The 17,329-nt window shown below is 60.1% G+C and overlaps 2 protein-coding genes across 5 annotated transcripts; one reads left to right on the top strand and one right to left on the bottom strand.

Annotated features, from left to right (window-relative positions):
- The first annotated feature begins 4,036 nt into the window (after nt 1–4,036).
- On the top strand, nt 4,037–9,507 carry PLSCR3 (phospholipid scramblase 3). Of its 3 annotated transcripts, none has more exons than XM_047757450.1 (8): nt 4,037–5,143; nt 5,355–5,532; nt 5,798–6,039; nt 6,142–6,184; nt 6,283–6,503; nt 6,779–6,940; nt 8,459–8,620; nt 8,814–9,507. In XM_047757450.1, the coding sequence occupies exons 2-8, from the start codon at nt 5,526–5,528 to the stop codon at nt 8,868–8,870; spliced, it is 894 nt and encodes a 297-aa protein (XP_047613406.1). In that variant the 5' UTR covers nt 4,037–5,143; nt 5,355–5,525; the 3' UTR covers nt 8,871–9,507. The 3 variants fall into 3 exon arrangements, with proteins under 3 accessions (XP_047613406.1, XP_047613407.1, XP_047613405.1); XM_047757451.1 differs by having other exon boundaries at nt 5,351–5,532; XM_047757449.1 differs by having other exon boundaries at nt 4,037–5,532.
- On the bottom strand, nt 9,476–16,689 carry TNK1 (tyrosine kinase non receptor 1). Of its 2 annotated transcripts, XM_047757447.1 has the most exons (13): nt 16,611–16,689; nt 15,119–15,283; nt 14,899–14,969; nt 14,594–14,785; nt 14,306–14,461; nt 13,908–14,191; nt 13,412–13,685; nt 12,177–12,271; nt 11,706–11,870; nt 11,379–11,458; nt 10,498–10,799; nt 10,319–10,414; nt 9,476–10,233 (listed from the first exon to the last, which is right to left on the bottom strand). In XM_047757447.1, the coding sequence occupies exons 2-13, from the start codon at nt 15,279–15,281 to the stop codon at nt 10,120–10,122; spliced, it is 1,992 nt and encodes a 663-aa protein (XP_047613403.1). In that variant the 5' UTR covers nt 15,282–15,283; nt 16,611–16,689; the 3' UTR covers nt 9,476–10,119. The 2 variants fall into 2 exon arrangements, with proteins under 2 accessions (XP_047613403.1, XP_047613404.1); XM_047757448.1 differs by lacking the exons at nt 14,899–14,969; nt 16,611–16,689 and having other exon boundaries at nt 15,119–15,262.
- Between the last annotated feature and the right edge of the window lie 640 nt (nt 16,690–17,329).

Here is a 17,329-nt window from a genome sequence, read left to right as displayed (position 1 = left end):
CACCTCAGGCAGTATCTGGGCGGCAGGGAACTTCCAGGGGAGGAGACCCTGACCTCGGCAACGGCCACTGTCCATGTCATGGAGCCTTAATAGCTTTGCTTTGGTCCTCCCAGTGGGTGAGACTCAGGGAAACCAAGATAAATAAGGCCCATGTGAACACTGGTCCAGTCTTCTCAACAGTCCTGTAAGTCAGTCGAAAGTGAAGTTAGAGGTGAGGTAACTTGTCCTATGTCACACAGCTGGGACCTGATGAAGTTGTGAGTCAAACCCTCTTCTGACTAATTCCCCATGCTAAGCTCTTCCTTTTTTTTTGTCTTTTTGTCTTTTCTAGGGCCGCTCCCTCGGCATATGGAGGTTCCCAGGCTAGGGGTCGAAATCAGAGCTGTAGCTATGCCAGAGCCACAGCAACGTGGGATCCGAGCCGCATCTGCGCCCTACGCCACAGCTCACGGCAACGCCGGATCCTTAACCCACTGAGCAAGGCCAGGGACCGAACCTGAAACCTCATGGTTCCTAGTCGGATTCGTTAACAACTGCACCACGACGGGAACTGCCTAAGCTCTTCCTTTCTTATACACAGCAAGAAACTCAGATTTCAGCAATGAAGATAAACCCTTTAAAAAGTAATTTGATATAAGTTCCCATCGTGGCTCAGGGGTAACAAAGCAACTAGTATCCATGAGGACAGAGGTTCAGTTCCTGGCCTCACTGGGTTAAGGATCCGGTGTGCCGTGAGCTGTGGTGTAGTTTGAAGACACGGCTAAGGTCCAGTGTTGCTGTGGCTGTGGTGTAGGCCAGCGGCAACAGCTCCGATTCGATCCCTTGCCTGGGAACTTCCATGTGCTGCGTGTACCGCCCTAAAATAAAAGACGACCAAAGAAAAAAAGAAAAAGAAAATGCAATGCATTAGGTGTTACAAGTAGATACTGAAGTGGGCTTATTTTGCCTTTGGGGACTGGCAAGGCTTCCGCTCATTTGCTGGGTTTTCAGCAGGCATAGCTCACCAGAAAAAAAGGACAAGATCATACAGTTAACAAGTCAAAGGAGAACAGGCGTGCCTGCAGCTCAGGATGGAGTGGACAGGCAGGAAATGACCAAACAACAAGAGTGAAGGGCTTCCTGGGCCAAGGCTGAGTCACCTTTGACTTTCCCTTTCCTCACATCCCATTTCCAAGCCACCATCTAGCGCTGTTGGCTCAAAAACATGTTCGGAAACTGGCCCTTTCTCACCACCTCCCTTGCTCCCACTCTGGCGCTCTGGTCGACACCACGACATATCTCATCAGCTTTTTTTTTTTTTTTGGCTTTTCTAGGGCTGCACCCTCGGCATATGGAGATTCCCAGGCTAAGGGTCTAACCGGAGCTGTAGCTGCCTACGCCACAGCCACAACAACGCGGGATCCAAGCTGCATCTGTGACCTATACCACAGATCACGGCAGTGCCGGATCCTTAACCCACTGAGCAAGGCCAGGGATTGAACCTGCAACCTCATAGTTTCTAGTCAGATTCGTTAACCTCTGAGCCACGGTGGGAACTCCTCATCTAGCTTTTTGTAAGAACTTCCATCTGCCCTTGCCTACCCACAGCTTACTCTGGACAAGCAGCTGGAAAGAGAGCCTTCTAACACGGTCATCCTCAGCCTTAGCTGCAATTTAAAATCTGCTGGGGAGGAGTTCCCATTGTGGCACAGTGAAAATGAATCCGACTAGAGCACAGCTCATGGCAACACCAGATCCTTAACCCCCTGAGCGAGGCCAGGGATCAAATCTGCATCCTCATGGATGCTAGTCAGATTCGTTAACCACTGAGCCACGACGGGTACTCTCAGAGGTACTTTAAGGCAGCCCAGATGGTTTAAACTTGTGCCCAGGGTTAGGGACCACTGTTTCAGCTTGTAAATCTCAGGTCACTTCTCTTGCCAAACCCTCCAGCACTTTCCATTTCACTCAGAATATAAGGCGATGGTCTACAGGCCGTATGTGATCTGGCCTCCCGTGACCTCTCCCCTCCTCCTTCATTCCATTCCAGCCACTGGCCTTTAGGGTCAGTGAACAAACAAGGCACACTCCTACTTCAGGGCCTTTGCCCTTGTTCCCTCTGCCTCAAACACTCTTCGCCTACAAGTTCGCCTGGCTTAATCCTTGGCTTCCTTTACGTCTTTGCTCAACCATCACCTTCTTGGTGATGACTTCCTAGTCCATCTATTTTATTTGTTTATTTTTAATTTGTTTTTTTAGTGCCTCTCCTGAGGCATATGGAGGTCCCCAGGCCAGGGGTCTAATCAGAGCCACAGCAGCTGACCTACACCACAGCACAGCAACGGAGGATCCAAGCCAAGTCTGCGAACTACACTGCAACTCATGGCAATGCTGGATCCTTAACCCACTGATGGAGGCCAGGGATCAAACCCATATCCTCATGGATACTAGTCAGGTTCATTTCCACTGAGCCACAATGGGAACTCCCTAGTCCATCTCTTTAAAACTGCAACTCCTGGAGTTCCCGTCGTGGCTCAGTGGTTAGCAAACCCAACTAGCATCCATGAGGACTCGGGTTCGATCCTTGGCCTCAATCAGTGGGTTATGGATTCCGAGTTGCTGTGGCTGTGGTGTAGGCCGGCAGCTACAGCTCTGATTAGACCCCTAGGCTGGCAGAGTTCCTGTCGTGGCTCAGTGGTTAACGAATCTGACTAGGAACCATGAGGTTGCGGGTTTGATCCCCGGCCTTGCTCAGTGGGTTGAGGATCCGGAGTTGCTGTGAGCTGTGGTGTAGGTCACAGACTCGGCTTGGATCCCACATTGTTGTGGCTCTGGTGTAGGCTGGCGGCTACAGCTCCCATTCGACCCCTAGCCTAGGAACCTCCATATACTATGGGAGCGGCCCAAGAAATGGCAAAAAGACAAAAAAAAAAAAAAGAGAGAGAGACCCCTAGCCTGGGAACATCCATATGCTGCAGGTGTGGCCCTAAAAACAACAAAAAGACAAAAAAAAAAGAGAGAGTTCCCTAGTGGCCTAGCAGTTAAGGATCCAGCATTGTCACTGCTGTGGCTCAGGTTCAATCCCTGACCCAGGAACTTCCGCATGCCATGAGTGTGGTGGCCAAAGAAAATTGCAACTCCTGTCCACCATTCTCTATCTTTCTTATCCTGCTCCATTTTTCTTTATAGAACCTGTCACTGTCTGACTTTAGATGTATCTAAGGTACATTATCTGTCTCTTCTCTAAGATTAGAAATTTTAATTTTTTGAAAAACTGCTATATTTTCCTATCACCTTAAATGCTGTCTGAAATATAGTTGGTGCTCACTTAATCTCTGTCGAATAATGGAATTTCTATGTGTTTGTAAGTTTTGGTGGAGGCTGCTGCATAGTTGGGGCTGGCTAGAATATGAGGCAATGAAGGGGACCAGGGGAGAAGCGAGGCACTTGAGTGTGATGCAGATGATGACTGAAGCTGTTGGACCAGCCCAGAACATGGACATGGGGACAAAGGAACCACCAAATCTGCTTCTCCCCATGTTCATCTTTTTGTCTTTTTAGGGCCACATCTGCGGCATAGGGAGGTTCCCAGGCTAGGGGTCTAATCAGAGCTGTAGCCGCCGCCCTACGCCACAGCCACAGCAACCCAGGATCGGAGCAGCATCTGCGAGCTACACCACAGCTCATGGCAACAGCAGATCCTTAACCCACTGAGCGAGGCCAGGGATCGAACCTGAAACCTCATGGCTCCTAGTTGGATTCGTTTCCACTGTGCCACGATGGGAACGCCCTTTCTTTCCTTCCCTTTTTTTTTTTTTTCCTAAGGGCCGCATCTGCGGTATACAGAAGTTCCCAGGCTAGGGGTTGAATCTGAGTTACAGCTGCGGGCCTACTCCATCGCCTCAGCAACGTGGGATCCAGGCCGAGTCTGTGACCTACACCACCACAATCAGGCAATGTCGGATCCTTAACCCATTGAGTGAGGCCAGGGATCAAACCTAAGTCCTCATGGATACCAGTTGGGTTCTTAACCTCCTGAGCCACCACGGGAACTCCCTCCCCATGTTCATCTTGATGGATGAGACCTCCATCTACTGGTCACCAAGACACATGAGGTCATCCTGAACTCCTCACCTCCACATCTCATCTCCTCAAAAACTTCTACATTATTATCTAAATATCTCTAAAATCTGCCACTTTTGTCCACCCACACTATCACAGCCATCCTCTCCCCCAGACTACTACAACCCACACTGGGTGCCTCTCGTGTGTTTAAATGGCTTTCTAAAACATTCGACTTTCTCCCTCCATCTGAAAATCCTTCAGTGGGCTCCCTGCTGCCTTTGGGGCCAAATCCCAGCTCGCACAAGGCCTTCTGGGCCCGTGGGCCGGACTCCCTCTCTAAACTCATCTCCTGTCACTCAGCCTATAGGGCCCCGAGGCGCAGAACTTCCTCACACCTGCGGGCCTGGGCTCAGGACCCAGACCAAGCGAAGGAAGCGACTCTTCTTGGGGGAAGCCTTCCCTGCTGACGGCGCTGCCTCCTCTGCTCCCGCTGAGCCTGATTTTACATCATTACTGACAGTCCGGTGGCCTGTCCCCCGAGTGGCTGGGGGCGCCTGAAGGAAGTGCTGTAATTTCAAGGTGTCTTTGGGGGTCACTGCTGCGTCAGAGAGAGGAGACTGACGAGGTAGTCCCAGGGAGGCAGAAGGGGAGCCAGGAGCCGGTCCTAGGAGCCAACGGATGAGTGTTCAGGGTGTTCCGCTGCGTCAGCGAGGCCCGAACCGCCCTCGGGAGGAGGAGCCTAGGGTCCAGCGCCGCGCAAGCCGCCCTCGTTCCCACCAAGGGGCACTGAGGACTCTGCGCCCGAGGACCTGGCAAGGGTCGCAGAGCTAGGTCTCACCCAGCTGCCCTCCCAGGCGAGCTTCTCTCTGGGCGTCTGCATCGAGCGGAAGTGGCGGGGACGCTCGCCAAGCCGCTGAGCCAGGGGCCTGGGGTCCGAGGCCCCGCAGGAGAGCCGGCACTCTTTCTGCGCAGGCGTGTCGCTCAGGCCGGGAGGGGCGGGGTCTGGGAGGGGCGGGGGCGGAGCCAGTTCCCGGGCCCGCCTCCCCTAGCTCCCCGAGCCGCCGAGCGCTGGGCGCCCCGGCTATTCTAGGGGCTTCAGGTGAGCTGGGGGCGCTGAGGGGTCCGGAGACCTCCCTCGAGGTCGGGCCGTCGGTCTGACCGCGGGCCCATCTGCCTGCCGTCTGCCAACAGCCGCCTCCGCGGAGAATGGGAGAACAAAGGGAGGGGGCGGTTCTGGGGCCCCTGAGGGAAACCAGGGTCCCAGGGCCTCCGCCCTGCCCGCTGACACTTTCGGTTTCTCCCCGAGTCAGACGCGCCGCCCTGGAGACCCTGGGCCGGCGGTGGGCGCAGCTGCCTCTCCGCGTTTGCCTGTCCGTCTTTGTGTCTGTCTCTGTGTCTGTCTGGCTGTCTCCGAGCTTGCCTCCACTTCTAGAACTAAGCCTCCGGGACACCGACATCCCGCGAACCCTCCCCCGTCTCCCATGGCAGGTAAGTGGGTGCAAGGCTGAGGGTCTCCGTTATCCCCTCACGGACTTGGGAGCCCAGTGTCGGACGCATCCTCCGGGAATGTGCTCGGACTGGCTGTGTGGGGCCCCTCCCTTCCTCCCAGGAAGCCGCCGCCCTGCTCCCCCGCCCCATCTTTCTCCGTCTCTTGCCACCACATTTCCCCCCACTCAGCCTGGCAGCCCGCGGGCTAAAGGGTAGAGGGGTGAGGTGGGGAGCCCCCTTCTAACCTACTCCTGTCCCCCCACAGGCTACATACCCCCCAAGGGCTACGCCCCTTCGCCCCCACCTCCCTACCCTGTGACCGCTGGGTACCCGGAGCCGGCGCTGCATCCTGGGCCCGGGCCCAGCCAGGCGCCAGTGCCTGCCCACGTGCCTGCCCCTGCGCCCGGCTTTGCTCTCTTCCCCTCGCCCGGCCCTGCGGCCCCGGGGCCAGCTGCCCCCTTCTTGCCAGTGCCCGGGGTGCCTTTCGGCCTCGAATTCCTGGTGCAGGTGAGTGGAAGGAAGGGAGGGAGGGGTGAGGGGGCGGGGGGGAGGTACCCAGGCGTCTCGGTCCGCCAGCTGACGTCTGCGCGGCCCCTACTCTCTTTCCAGATTGATCAGATCTTGATTCACCAGAAGGCTGAGCGGGTGGAAAGTGAGTGGAAGGAGGAGTAGGTTGGGCCTCGTGATGGGGGCAGATCGTGGGCTCTCGGTCCGGTGGTGCCTGAGCCTCAGCGTGTCACCCCTTGGCAGCGCTCCTGGGCTGGGAGACCTGTAACCGGTACGAACTGCGCTCGGGGGCCGGACAGCCCCTAGGTCAGGCGGCAGAGGAGAGCAACTGCTGCGCTCGTCTGTGCTGTGGCGCCCGTCGGCCCCTGCGAGTCCGCCTGGTGGACCCCGGGGACCGAGAGGTGCTCCGCCTGCTCCGCCCTCTCCACTGTGGCTGCAGCTGCTGTCCGTGCGGCCTCCAGGAGGTGGGTGGGGAAGGATGCGGCCAGGGAGAGACTTGGGTCGGGGGCAGGCCAGTGATGGGAGCAGGACCCGGGAGGAGGCATGGGGAGAGTGGTGCCTCAAGTGCAAGCTGGCCAGCAGGTGGGATGGGAGGTCTAGAGAGGAGAGTGACAGGTAGTCTAGCGAAGGGGATGGGAAGTCTTAAGAGGGGAGAGAGGCAGGTGATAAAACTAGACTGGTGAGCGTTTGGGCCAAGGTGCCCTGGTTGGGCAGTGACCCTGTCTGCCTCTCGCTCCAGATGGAAGTACAGTCTCCACCCGGCACCACCATTGGCCATGTTCTACAGACCTGGCATCCCTTCCTCCCCAAGTTCTCCATTCAGGATGCTGATCGCCAGACGGTCTTGCGAGTAGTGGGCCCCTGCTGGACCTGTGGCTGTGGCACAGACACCAACTTTGAGGTATCAGGAAAAAGGGGAGATCTGAGCCCTTCATAAGCCAAGATGAACCGTGAGGCAGGATGGCTGACAGAATGGGCACGAGCCCATCAGTCCAAATCCCCTGTGATGCCTACCACATTTCTGGTTTTCCTCTACTCAGAAATAGGCTGGCCCATGGTCTTAAAAAAAAATACGGCGAAGAGGGTTTCATCTGAAGGGCCAGTGCCGATTGTTACCTGCAACCGTGTATTGGGGGGTGGTGGGATCCAAGGCCAGGCTGGATTTAGGGTGCAGGATGGTTATTGAGAGCACTGTGAGCTGGGCCCGTGTGGCTGCTGTGTTTTGAGTTCCTGAGCCCAGGCCCTGGAGCAGGCAGATTTAACTTGCTAACATGTGCAACTCGCCCTGCCAACCTACAAGTCCAAATGAACACCGCCACCCTAGCATCCAGGCAGTATCCTTCTGACATGCATCCAGTCACCCTCTGGGAGCCTGGAGAACCCAAGTGGTGACCATTTCGGAGGAAGGCCTGGGAAGCACCTTCCTTTCTAGAAGACAGAGGCCCTGGCGTACTTCGGGTTAACTACCTGTGTAGATAAGGGGGGAACACCAGGTCTAATCCAGTAGACTCTCCAAGCTTCTGATGAGGTGCCCTGTCTAAGGTTACTTGTAAAAACTGAGTCACCTTGGGGAGGTTTTGTGATGGGAGCTGGTTGGGTGACCTCTGGATGGGCGTGTGTAGGCTGTGAGGTTCTCATCAGGCCAGCCTCCCTTTTACATAACTATGAATGGTTCACATTAGGGGCTGCACTCTTGGGACCACAGGGCTGGCTGGGAGAGGCCCTGCCCAGCTGGAGACTGGTCTCCAGGCAGTGCCCCAGGGCTATAGAGCGGGGGGGGGGGGGGGGGGGGGGGAAGGACAGAGATTTAGTTCAAGCTGCTGGAGAACAAGCATCAGAAAAAGACCAGGGAGTCACTGTGAGTTACCCGCCTCGGCAGGGCTTATCGCGACTGTTCCTCTCTCCGCACCAGATGTGCTTGGATTCGCCCTGGATGAGGCTGACATGTGATGCTGGACAGGGGCCTCCCTAGCTTGTGGATCAGAGGACAGGCAACCCTCTGGGCAGATACAGCCTTCCAGCAGCCTGGTCGGCTGGTAGGGTGCAGCCAGGCATTTAGCCTGCTTGGCCAAGATACTCTGTGCAGGGCACAAACCGTACCAGCTGTGGGCAGCAGGGACTTGGCTGACCAGAACAAACCCAGCCACTGGCCATCCACTAAAGAGATTAGACTGTCTCCTGCTGGTTGCATTTCGCCCCCCCTCAATGGGATCCAGGTCTGTATCCTGGTTTGTGCTCTACTCTCACAGCATGGTCTCCGGGGGCCTCAGTTTCCCCACGTGTCACGTGGAAACCCAAGCCTTTGGGAGGGTTCCCTAAGTGTAGAGCCCGCACAGTGCGTACGCTGTGCGAGTGAGACGAGCAGGTGACATCAGGCACTTCCTCCCCAGCGGGGCCCGCCCTCCCTCTCTCCTGCCAGGTGAAGACCCCGGACGAATCCCGCAGCGTAGGCCGCATCAGCAAGCAGTGGGGCGGGCTGCTCCGAGAGGCCCTCACCGACGCCGATGACTTCGGCCTGCAGTTCCCGCTGGACCTGGACGTGAGGGTGAAGGCTGTGCTGCTGGGCGCCACATTCCTCATTGTGAGTCCCCCCTTCACCTGCTACCCCTTTGCTCTCACGCTGAGGCTCTGTGCCCTTCTTGGCCTCTTGCCAGGAGAGGGGTAGGGAGAGACTCGTGGCGGGGCGGGGGCGGGGGGTGGGGGCAGTTCCAGGCTGTGACCCCCGAGCCAGGCTGGCCCAGTCTGATCTCCGGCTGACCATGCCCTCCTCTCAGGACTACATGTTCTTCGAGAAGCGAGGAGGCGCCGGGCCCTCAGCCGTCACCAGTTAGAGGCCGCCTCAGGGTGAAGAGACCATCAGACTCAACCAGAATCCATGATGGTCCCTGGCCCTGCCTGGCCCCTCCTCAGAGACAGTCCCTTTCCTCCGTGTACACTGCAGGGGAGAGACAGGGACCCCTGAGAGGCTGGGGGCTTGGCGCCCCGGCCCAGCCCACTCCCTTGGCCTCCTTCACCTCTGGTCCCTCCGGAAGCGTAGACATGAGAGATATGAGAGCCCTTCCCCGTGCCTCCCGCCAGCACCCCTGCACTCCCGGCACACAGGCGTATCGCTTTCAGACTTCCCCTCCCCACTTCCTCCCACCCCCTTCCAGAGCCTCTGCTCCAGACCAGGCCTTGGGCCCTGGGAAGGCAGGGCTCTGGGGTTTCGTGATAGGTGGGGACTTCAACCATAGCACCAAAGATGACAGGCGTGGCCAGCCTTTCCCCGCATCAGGACTGGCTCCTAACTGAGGGGGTCGCTCCCTCCCAGCCCGGCGGGAGGGCCCAGGCCCCAGCGCCAACTTCCTCCCCTGGCTGGTGCTTGCCGCGGCCCCCTGTGCCTTACCTCACCACCCCTTCTTCCCTCGCCCCAGGAAGGAGGCTGCCTCTTTGTATGTTATGTTCATATAAACTTTGTAACTTTTTGGACACTGGAAGGTGTATGTCCTGGGAGAGGGTAGGAGAAAGAGTTGGTGTGGGAAGAAACAAAGGGAAATGTGACCGCTGGGCTGGGCAGGCGCTGACCCATTTCACCATCCAGGCTGCCAGGATCAAGTGTCCTTGAGTCTAAGAGGGCCACTGTCATCATCCACGATGGCCCCAGACGAAGCTGGGGCAGTTGGAGCCATGTGCCCCGGTCAGTATGGCTGCTCCCACAGAGCCCAGGGTGGGAGCTGATGGCGGTTCAGGATGGCTGCTCCCACGGCCCGGTATGGCCACTTGCTCGTTCTCTGTAGCGACAGAAGCTTCCTACGGTGTGAGGTTTAGCAGCTCTGTTCCTGCCAGCCCGCCTCTTGGGCGGGCCTGTGTAGCAAGGACCACCTCCTGCTGTGGCCCAGCCAGGGGAGCCGGCGGCCTCGGAGGCCAGGCGGCAGGGTGAGGGGACGCTCCCAGTGCCCGGTGCTGGGCTCCTCCTGTACCTGCCTACGGCAGGCTCTCCCCATTGGGAAAATGCCCCGGGGGGACCGCATTCCAGTTCTGCTTGGTCCCACGTGGCCAGGCCTTCGGGCCCTCTGGTGGCCATGCCCAAAGGAGCAGAGCTCAAGACCGGGCCAGGACGTAGCGGCTGGCAGCTGAGAGGTCCCACTGGTAGCGCTCCAGGATGCGCCGGCAGTCTGCTCTGGACCAGCTGCTGAGGTAGAAGAGCTGGTCCACCTGCGGGAGCGGGAGGAAGGGCAGCCGGCTGCCAGAGGCCCGGCGGGAGGGGCGGGCGGGCTCCCGGAGAAGGGTCGGACTTTACCTTGAGGTTCCGGATGGCGGCCACCACATCTCCCCCAGTGGCTCTCAGGGCCTCCTGGCACTCCTGGTGGGTGACTCCATGCACGCTCAGCTCCACCTGTGGGGGGCAGAGCCTCGCTTAGGCCCCTTGCCCAGCCCAAAGCCCCTTCCGGACATCGGGACACTCCGGGGAGCCCTCACCTCTGTAATCCTCCTCTGCAGCTCGAAGTCGGGCAGGGGTCCTCTGGAGGGGACAGTGGCTTTGCTGGCCCCCGGCGCTCCTGTGGGCTGACTGTGGGGGAGTTCTCTTTTGGGCCAGGGAGGCCGCTCCCTGGGAGGCTGGCTGGGCTGGGAAGACGAGCTGGCGGCAACGGGAGGGCGGGGTGGCAGGCCCGGGGCACCCTGGGGCCCCATTCTGGCATGTCGAAGTTCAGGGGGGCTGGACCCCCCTCCTGTGGGGCGGGGGCCCAGGGACAGAACTGACTCCAGGCTCTTGGAAATGCCTGCACAGTTGAGAAAGAAACAACTTGGGAGGAGGCCCAGCTGCCTTCTTCCCGTTCTCTGTCTCCCTGGGCTATCCTTGGGGTGGCCCTCGTGTTAGGGGGGGACAAGAAGACAGCAGGCAGCCGAGGGCCCAAAGCGCTGCCAGGGGCTGCAGTGGGGAGATGCGGTCCAAAGTATAGCCAGAGAGTTCCCACTGGGTTAAGAACCCAGATAGTGTCCATGAAGATGCGGGTTTGATCCCTGGCCTGGCTCGGTGGGTTAAGGATCCAGCATTGCTACAAGCTGTGGTGTAGGTCGCAGACGAAGGAAGCTGAGGTCCCACGTTGCTGTGGCTGTGGCGTAGGCCAGCAGCTGCAGCTCCAGTTCAGTCCCTGGCCTGGGAACTGCCATATGCTGCAGGCGTGGCCCTAAAAAGACGAAAGCAAAAAAACCCAAAGTACAGCCAGCCAGGATGTCAGCAGTTAGAATGTGGGGAAGGAAGCCACATGTGGAAAAGCATGGCTTCACAGCAGGAGGCATTGTTGGAGAGTTGTCCTTGATCTCCTCAGAGACCATGGTGGCCCTGTCCCCACGCCCACCTTTCGACCTCTGCAGGGCTATGTTCCTTCTCTGGCCTTGAGCTGGAGGGGGATCCCGAAGCTTTGCCTTCGCTCTGTCCCTGTTGGAGAGTGTTCCGGTTCATTCTCCACACCCCCCACCCCACCCCATAGAGCAGTGTCCCCTCCCAAAGAACCTGGGGCTTCCAGGCAGGCCAAGACCGGACTGGAAGCTGAGACCCGGAGTGCGAGGGCTGGCAGGAAGGCGAATCCAGCCTCCCCTCCAGCTTAGGCTGCTCCCCCCTCCCCAGGCCCTTCCAGAAAAGTTGCTGGACTTGGTTGCCCAGCCCTGCCCGCATTCGTCCTCACCCACTGATGTTTCCCTGGTGGTGCTCTCCTCGGGCAGGGGCGCCTCTGGGGAGCGGACGGCTGGCTGGCGAGCCCCCTGAGTCTACCAGCGTCACTGCCGAGGCTGGGAAGTTGCCCATTTTGAATGTGCGACCGTTCTGGCCCTTCCAGGTGGTGGAGTCGGGGCTGTGGGAAGAGGCACTGGTGCAGGGACTGGGAGCCGGGGGGGAGGAGCTCTCAAGCTCTGTGCCCCGGAGCAGCCTCTGCCCAGAGGAAGGAAGCCTTTTTCTCTCTAACACAAAAGGGCTCTGTGGACCCATAGTGGCTCCAGCAGGGAGGCCAGGACTGGGGTGGAGCTCTCGGAGCCCGGTGGGGCAAGGAGAAGATGAGGCAGAGGATCGGGGTTCAAGTTGCTGGAGGGAGGCTGAGATGGGACCAGGGTCAGGAGGGTGTCCTCCCCCTGGGGCTGGGTGGGAGGCATGAGGCCCTCACCTGCCCTCGATGATAGTGATGGGGTCACCAGGCTCCATCCTCAGGGCACCTGGCTCTGTGACATCCCTCACACAACGTCCCTCAGGAGGCCAGGCCTGTAGAGACAGGAGGAAAGGGTGGCTGGGCTTGTGGCGTGAGTCAGAAGGCTCATGTCATGCGAGCAGAGAAGAGCATCCACCCACCACGCAAACCCATTCCACATGTGTCCTCTATCCTAGGCCCAGGGCGGGACCGTCCCTGTCCCCCACTTGTCATCCAGTGGAGGAGCCAGACCCGGATCCCATGTCAAGCTGGACACAGCCCAGGGGCCAGGGAGCAACAAAAGGGGGGCCCGGGCTCCACCTGTGGGGACCAGGGGGAGGGTGCTATAACTGCATCTGCTCCACACCCAGACCTGTCAGATCTGCCTCCCAAGCACCTCTGGAAGTTTTCCACTTCCTTCCAGCACCACTGCCTCCATCCTTATCCAGACCTCTGCATCTCACTTCTGCTTCGCAGCCATTGTGGCCTACGTGTCTTTCCATCGTCAGCACCATCCTTCTAATCCCCTCTTGCACCAAGCCAGAGTGGCACAACATGTAGAGGTGGCTTAGCTCCCTTCCGTGGCTCCAAGTGCCCTCAGAGTAAGGACTACTCTCCTTAAACAGTAGTGCATTGAGCGGTTTCTGTCACAGCCCTGAAGTCAGATTGACTGATTCAAATCTCCACTCCTCCACTTCCTGTGTGACTTTAGGCAAATCGTCAGAGCCTTCACTGGCCCCCCTCTAAAATCGAGATGGGTTGTGAGGATTAAATGGGCGAATATGCGCAAGGCTTTGCCTAGAGCACTCAGTGCAGTATCTTACACAGATCAAGTGCTCTAGGTGCTAGCGCTGCTGACTTAACACCCACAAGTCCCTCTTTGTCACACCCCTGAGGTGTTAGTTACCCGTACTTCCCCCTCCCACACGGAGCCTTTCCCCTGCCTGTGGGACAGGCACTGCCTCCTATTGCTCTGCACTCTGGGCTCCGCCATCTCTGCCGCAGCCCGCAGCCCTTCTGCCTGCATCCACAAGACCCCAGCTGTCCCTTGGAGGCTCTGAGCACCCTGCAGGCGTCCCGAATCTGAAGTTCAGAGCCAGCCGGGTCCCAGACCCCAGCCCGGGAGTCAGCGTGTTAGTCTTGTGCATGGAACCTTGGGAGAGAGAACGGACGCCAGAGAGACCGAGGGCATCCGGGGAGGCAGAGGTTCCCACCTCTTGGAGCAGCCCCTCTAGGTTGGAAAAGCTGGGCCGGTCCGCAGGGTGGGGGGCCCAGCAGCGCAAGGCGAGGGCGTAGAGGGCCCTGGAGCAGAGGGGAGGCCTAGGCAGGCGGGCTCGGTCCTTCTCCAGCCGCTGCAGGATGAGGTACGGCGGGACCCCCGCCCAGGGCTCCTCGCCTCCGGAGAACATCTCCCACAGCGTCACCCCAAACATCCACACGTCCGAGGCAGAAGAGAAGGCCCCGTGGCGCAGGCTCTCTGGCGCACACCTGCGGAAGCGAGGCTGAAGGGGGCCTGACGGGGGCCGGATGCGTCCCCGGTGCCCCCACCTGCCACTGGGCACGCCCCCTTAGCGCTCCCCGGAAGCCCCCACGTCCAGGCCCTTCCAGACCAGACGACTCCTCTAGTGTCCGCCTCTCTTGGAGGTCTGGCCCCTCCGCACCCGCTTTGCTCCTGCCCCCCACATCCTGCCCCTCCGCCCTGGCCCTCACCAGGCAAAGGGGATGCGGCGGGGCCCGCCCATGACGTAGCGGCCCCCGGCGCCGCCCAGCGGCCGCACCAGCCCAAAGTCAGCCACCTTGACCGTGCGCGGTGAGGCCAGCAGCAGGTTGCGCGTGGCAAGGTCTCGGTGCACCAGCCCGCGGGCCCCCAGGTACGCCATGGCCCCTGCCACCTGCCGCAGGAAGAGGCAGAGCAGGGCCACGGGCAGCGGGGGCGTGGGGGCCGGGGCGGTCAGGCGCGTGTGCAGGGAGCCCAGGGGTGCCAGCTCCATCACCTGTGGGAGCACAGCTCAGTGAGCAGTGGTCCGGCTCCACCAGACCCTGGCGCGCTCTCCTGTTACCCACCAGCCCCGGGGCTGTCCCAGGAGCTGGCCTCTGGGTCTGCTCACCATCTGCAGAGGCTGGCCCAGTACCAGGCCATGCAGACGCAGCACGTGTGGGTGCTCCAAGTTCATCATGACGGACACCTCTCGCAGGAAGTCCCCTAGCTCGGTGCCCTCGGGGCCTTCGGGACCCACCCGGAGGGACTTGACAGCCACTGGGATCTAGGGGTCAGGGGAAGCACCATCAGGCACCCTAGAGAACAGCTAAGCCAAAGCCAGAGCAGAGAGGGCACCCAGAACAGAGGGGGCAGCTGGCCCAGGTGCCCACAAAGAAGTAGGCTCCTGGACACTCACACTCTGGCCACTGGGCAGGGTCCACAGCCCCCGGTGCACCACGCCAAAGCAGCCGGAGCCCAGAAGCTCCCCTCTGCACACGGCACCATCTGGGATCAGACACTTGAGTCCCCCTTCGGGCTCAGGGAGGGATGGAGGGCTGTCTGAGGGTGGGGTGCTCTCCTTCTGCCCAGGGGCAAAACCTCCAAGGATCTGAAACAAGGGGTAGGATATCAGATGTGTGAAACGCTGCATACTCCTCTCGGCCAGGGCCTGAGCTGGCCCTTGATGCCTCCCGCCCCCGCCCCCAAACCCAAAACACACACCTTATAGACCCAGTTCTTAGACTTGAGCCCGGAACGGTGCCTCTTCAGGGCTTCAACCAGCCTGCGCTGGGCTGAAGGAGGCCAGAATCAGAGGGATGGGGGAAGAGATGAGGGGAGCAGGATGCAAGGGTTTTATAGGCAAGAAGAAGAGGGTGTGTGTCGGGGGATAGCAGCTAACAGGCGAGGGTGAGAGCAGGGCCTGGAGGCAGGGGACCCTCACCAGGCCGGCCCATGCCAATGCCATCCAGATCCTCGGGTCTTACAAAGTCGAAGTGCTCTGGTCGGGTCACATTAAGCGCCTCAAGGATGGGTCGGTAAAACTCGGCCAGCTGGATGTCCCGGAGCAGCCGCAGCAGCCAAAGGGAGTCCGCCTCGGGGAGCATGTCTGGAGGAGGAACCCCTAAGGCTGACACCCTATCCTCCAGACACGTGGCCCAGGAGAGTCGCCTAATACTCAGGCACCAGAGACATGGCTGCCAGCTTCACCCTCAGCCCCTCAGAAATACTCAGGTACAGAGGAAGGGATGCAGCGGGGTCGGCCAGGTGTCCTGCCCTTCACACGCACAAACCCCAGAAGAATGTTCTCTTCACAGCTAAATTTCAGCACTGCGCAGACTTCAGGTGTGTGGCCCTGCTCACTGAGATCCTGTGGCACAGTGCCCGCACCCCGGGGCCACCCAGATTCACCACGTAGACCCGAGGTGCCCCACTGTACACAGCTCCTCACATACACCTGAGACATGCTGACCCACCAGGAGTCCTCCAGAGACACCAAGATACGCTAACCACACCATGCTTTAAACATGCATGCATGCACACGCACACACTCACACACACCCCCCCCCTACAGATATACTGCAAAAGACACCTGAGACGCCCAGATGCATGTCCTCGCAAGGCCGAGGCACTCCAGTATATACTGCCTAGAACACCAGGCTTCCCGCCATGTCTCCCTCGCACAAGCAGACCTGAGTCATGTTGAGTTCACACTGCCTCCAAGATACACCACCCCTCACCTCTGAGGTGCCAGGTCCTCACAAACACGCCCCGCACAAGATCTCAAGCTCCGTGTCCGCAGGTACCTGAGTTCCGCTGGCAGACTGCCCCCTCTGCCCAGAGACGCCCAGGGGCAGTGCCTCTTCTACACCCGAGGCAGCAACAAATCGGGCGTTTGCGCTGGGCGGTTTAAACTCAGGTCCTGCTCAGAGCCACCCAGGCTGCCAGGTGCACAGTCCCTTCCACACCCACCTGATCTCAGCTCCCGGTACAGAGCGCGGCGCGCACACCTGAGTCACGGGCTCTAACCCGGCTCCAAGGCGACGCCACCAATCTTTATGAAATAAGGCTCTAAGGTGCTCAGGGTGCCGGCTGCCTGCACAAACACCCTCTCCCTTCCACACACGCGGCCCCCTCCCTCCCTCCCTCCCCCCACTTAGTTGAGCCCGGAGGAAGCAGAGGACCCCGGGCTGGGTCCAGAGGGACGCTCGGAGGCGGCGCGGAATCCGGCGCGAGCAGGGGGCGGGGAAGGAGAAAGCCCAGGACGCCCGGGAGCCCCGGGGCCGGGACCCAGGTGAGACGGGGAAGCGCGCGCCGGGGGGATCGGAGCGGCCGCGGCCGGGAGGGGCTGGGAGCGGAGGCCCCGCACCCGCGGCCGCGCCCCCGCCCGGCCCCCCCCCGCCCCCCCCCGGGCCCCTACCTCCCCCGACCCTCACCTGGCGAAGGCGGAAGCGGCGGCTGCGGAGCCGCCCAGGCTGCCGGGACTAAATCCCGGGAAGGGCGGGACGGAGGCCGCGCGGGGCGGGGCCTGGAGGCTCGGCCCGGGGCCGGGGAGGACCAGGTGAGGGCGGTTCCCCAAGGAACGTTTCACCCTTCCCCAGACAGCCCCGTCCGTGCCCGGTCCCCGTGCCCCCGCCCGGCCAACTCCTCCGCTCCTCTCGACCAGAGTTCCGTCCCCTTAAGGGAATAAGCCCCTGGTCGGGACATGCCGTCCAGGCTCCCCAGAAAACCAGGCTAAACAGCGCTCAGCCCCTGCCCCCAAGCAGGGGAGAGGGCTTCCCGGCGCTGGTGGAGGAAGAAGGCTTGGTACAGCGGGTCTGGGATTGGCGCCACGGGAGGGTGTTGAAGGCGGGGCAGGACGGCAGTGCCCAGCCTAGACAGCGTCTGCAGTTGAAGCCCTTGCCTTTTCCCCAGCTCCGAACCCCCTTTTCCCAGTCTAAAAGGGACCTTTTGGGGAGCTCCTCAGTGTGAAACATGTGGGGAGACTTGGGGGTCGGGTTGGAGACGGAGCTTCCGAGCGGCTCCCCAGCCCCATCCTCGCTTGGTACCTGGTCTTCGTGATCCGGGCCGCACCCCAGGCCTCAGGGCTCGAATTCCCATCACTGGCACTTCCTGGCCTCACCCCTCCCCCTAAGTCACCTCTGCTAACCCCAGG

The sequence above is a fragment of the Phacochoerus africanus genome, chromosome 14 (genome assembly GCF_016906955.1).
Source record: "Phacochoerus africanus isolate WHEZ1 chromosome 14, ROS_Pafr_v1, whole genome shotgun sequence".
Lineage (NCBI taxonomy): Eukaryota > Metazoa > Chordata > Mammalia > Artiodactyla > Suidae > Phacochoerus > Phacochoerus africanus.
Note: the sequence above shows the minus strand (reverse complement) of the source record. Positions and strands in the feature narration are given on the sequence as shown.

What these genes read in the sequence shown, in the direction of transcription:
- TNK1 (XM_047757447.1), bottom strand. Translation starts at nt 15,281, where the DNA reads ATGCTCCCCGAGGCGGACTCCCTTTGGCTGCTGCGGCTGCTCCGGGAC. An exon ending in CCCTGCCCAGTGGCCAGAGT is followed by an intron (nt 14,462 to 14,593) that starts GTGAGTGTCCAG and finishes CCTGACCCCTAG; the next exon opens with ATCCCAGTGGCTGTCAAGTC. An exon ending in ATCACTATCATCGAGGGCAG is followed by an intron (nt 11,871 to 12,176) that starts GTGAGGGCCTCA and finishes CTCTTCCCACAG; the next exon opens with CCCCGACTCCACCACCTGGA.
- PLSCR3 (XM_047757450.1), top strand. An exon ending in GAAGGCTGAGCGGGTGGAAA is followed by an intron (nt 6,185 to 6,282) that starts GTGAGTGGAAGG and finishes ACCCCTTGGCAG; the next exon opens with CGCTCCTGGGCTGGGAGACC. An exon ending in GCACAGACACCAACTTTGAG is followed by an intron (nt 6,941 to 8,458) that starts GTATCAGGAAAA and finishes CTCTCCTGCCAG; the next exon opens with GTGAAGACCCCGGACGAATC.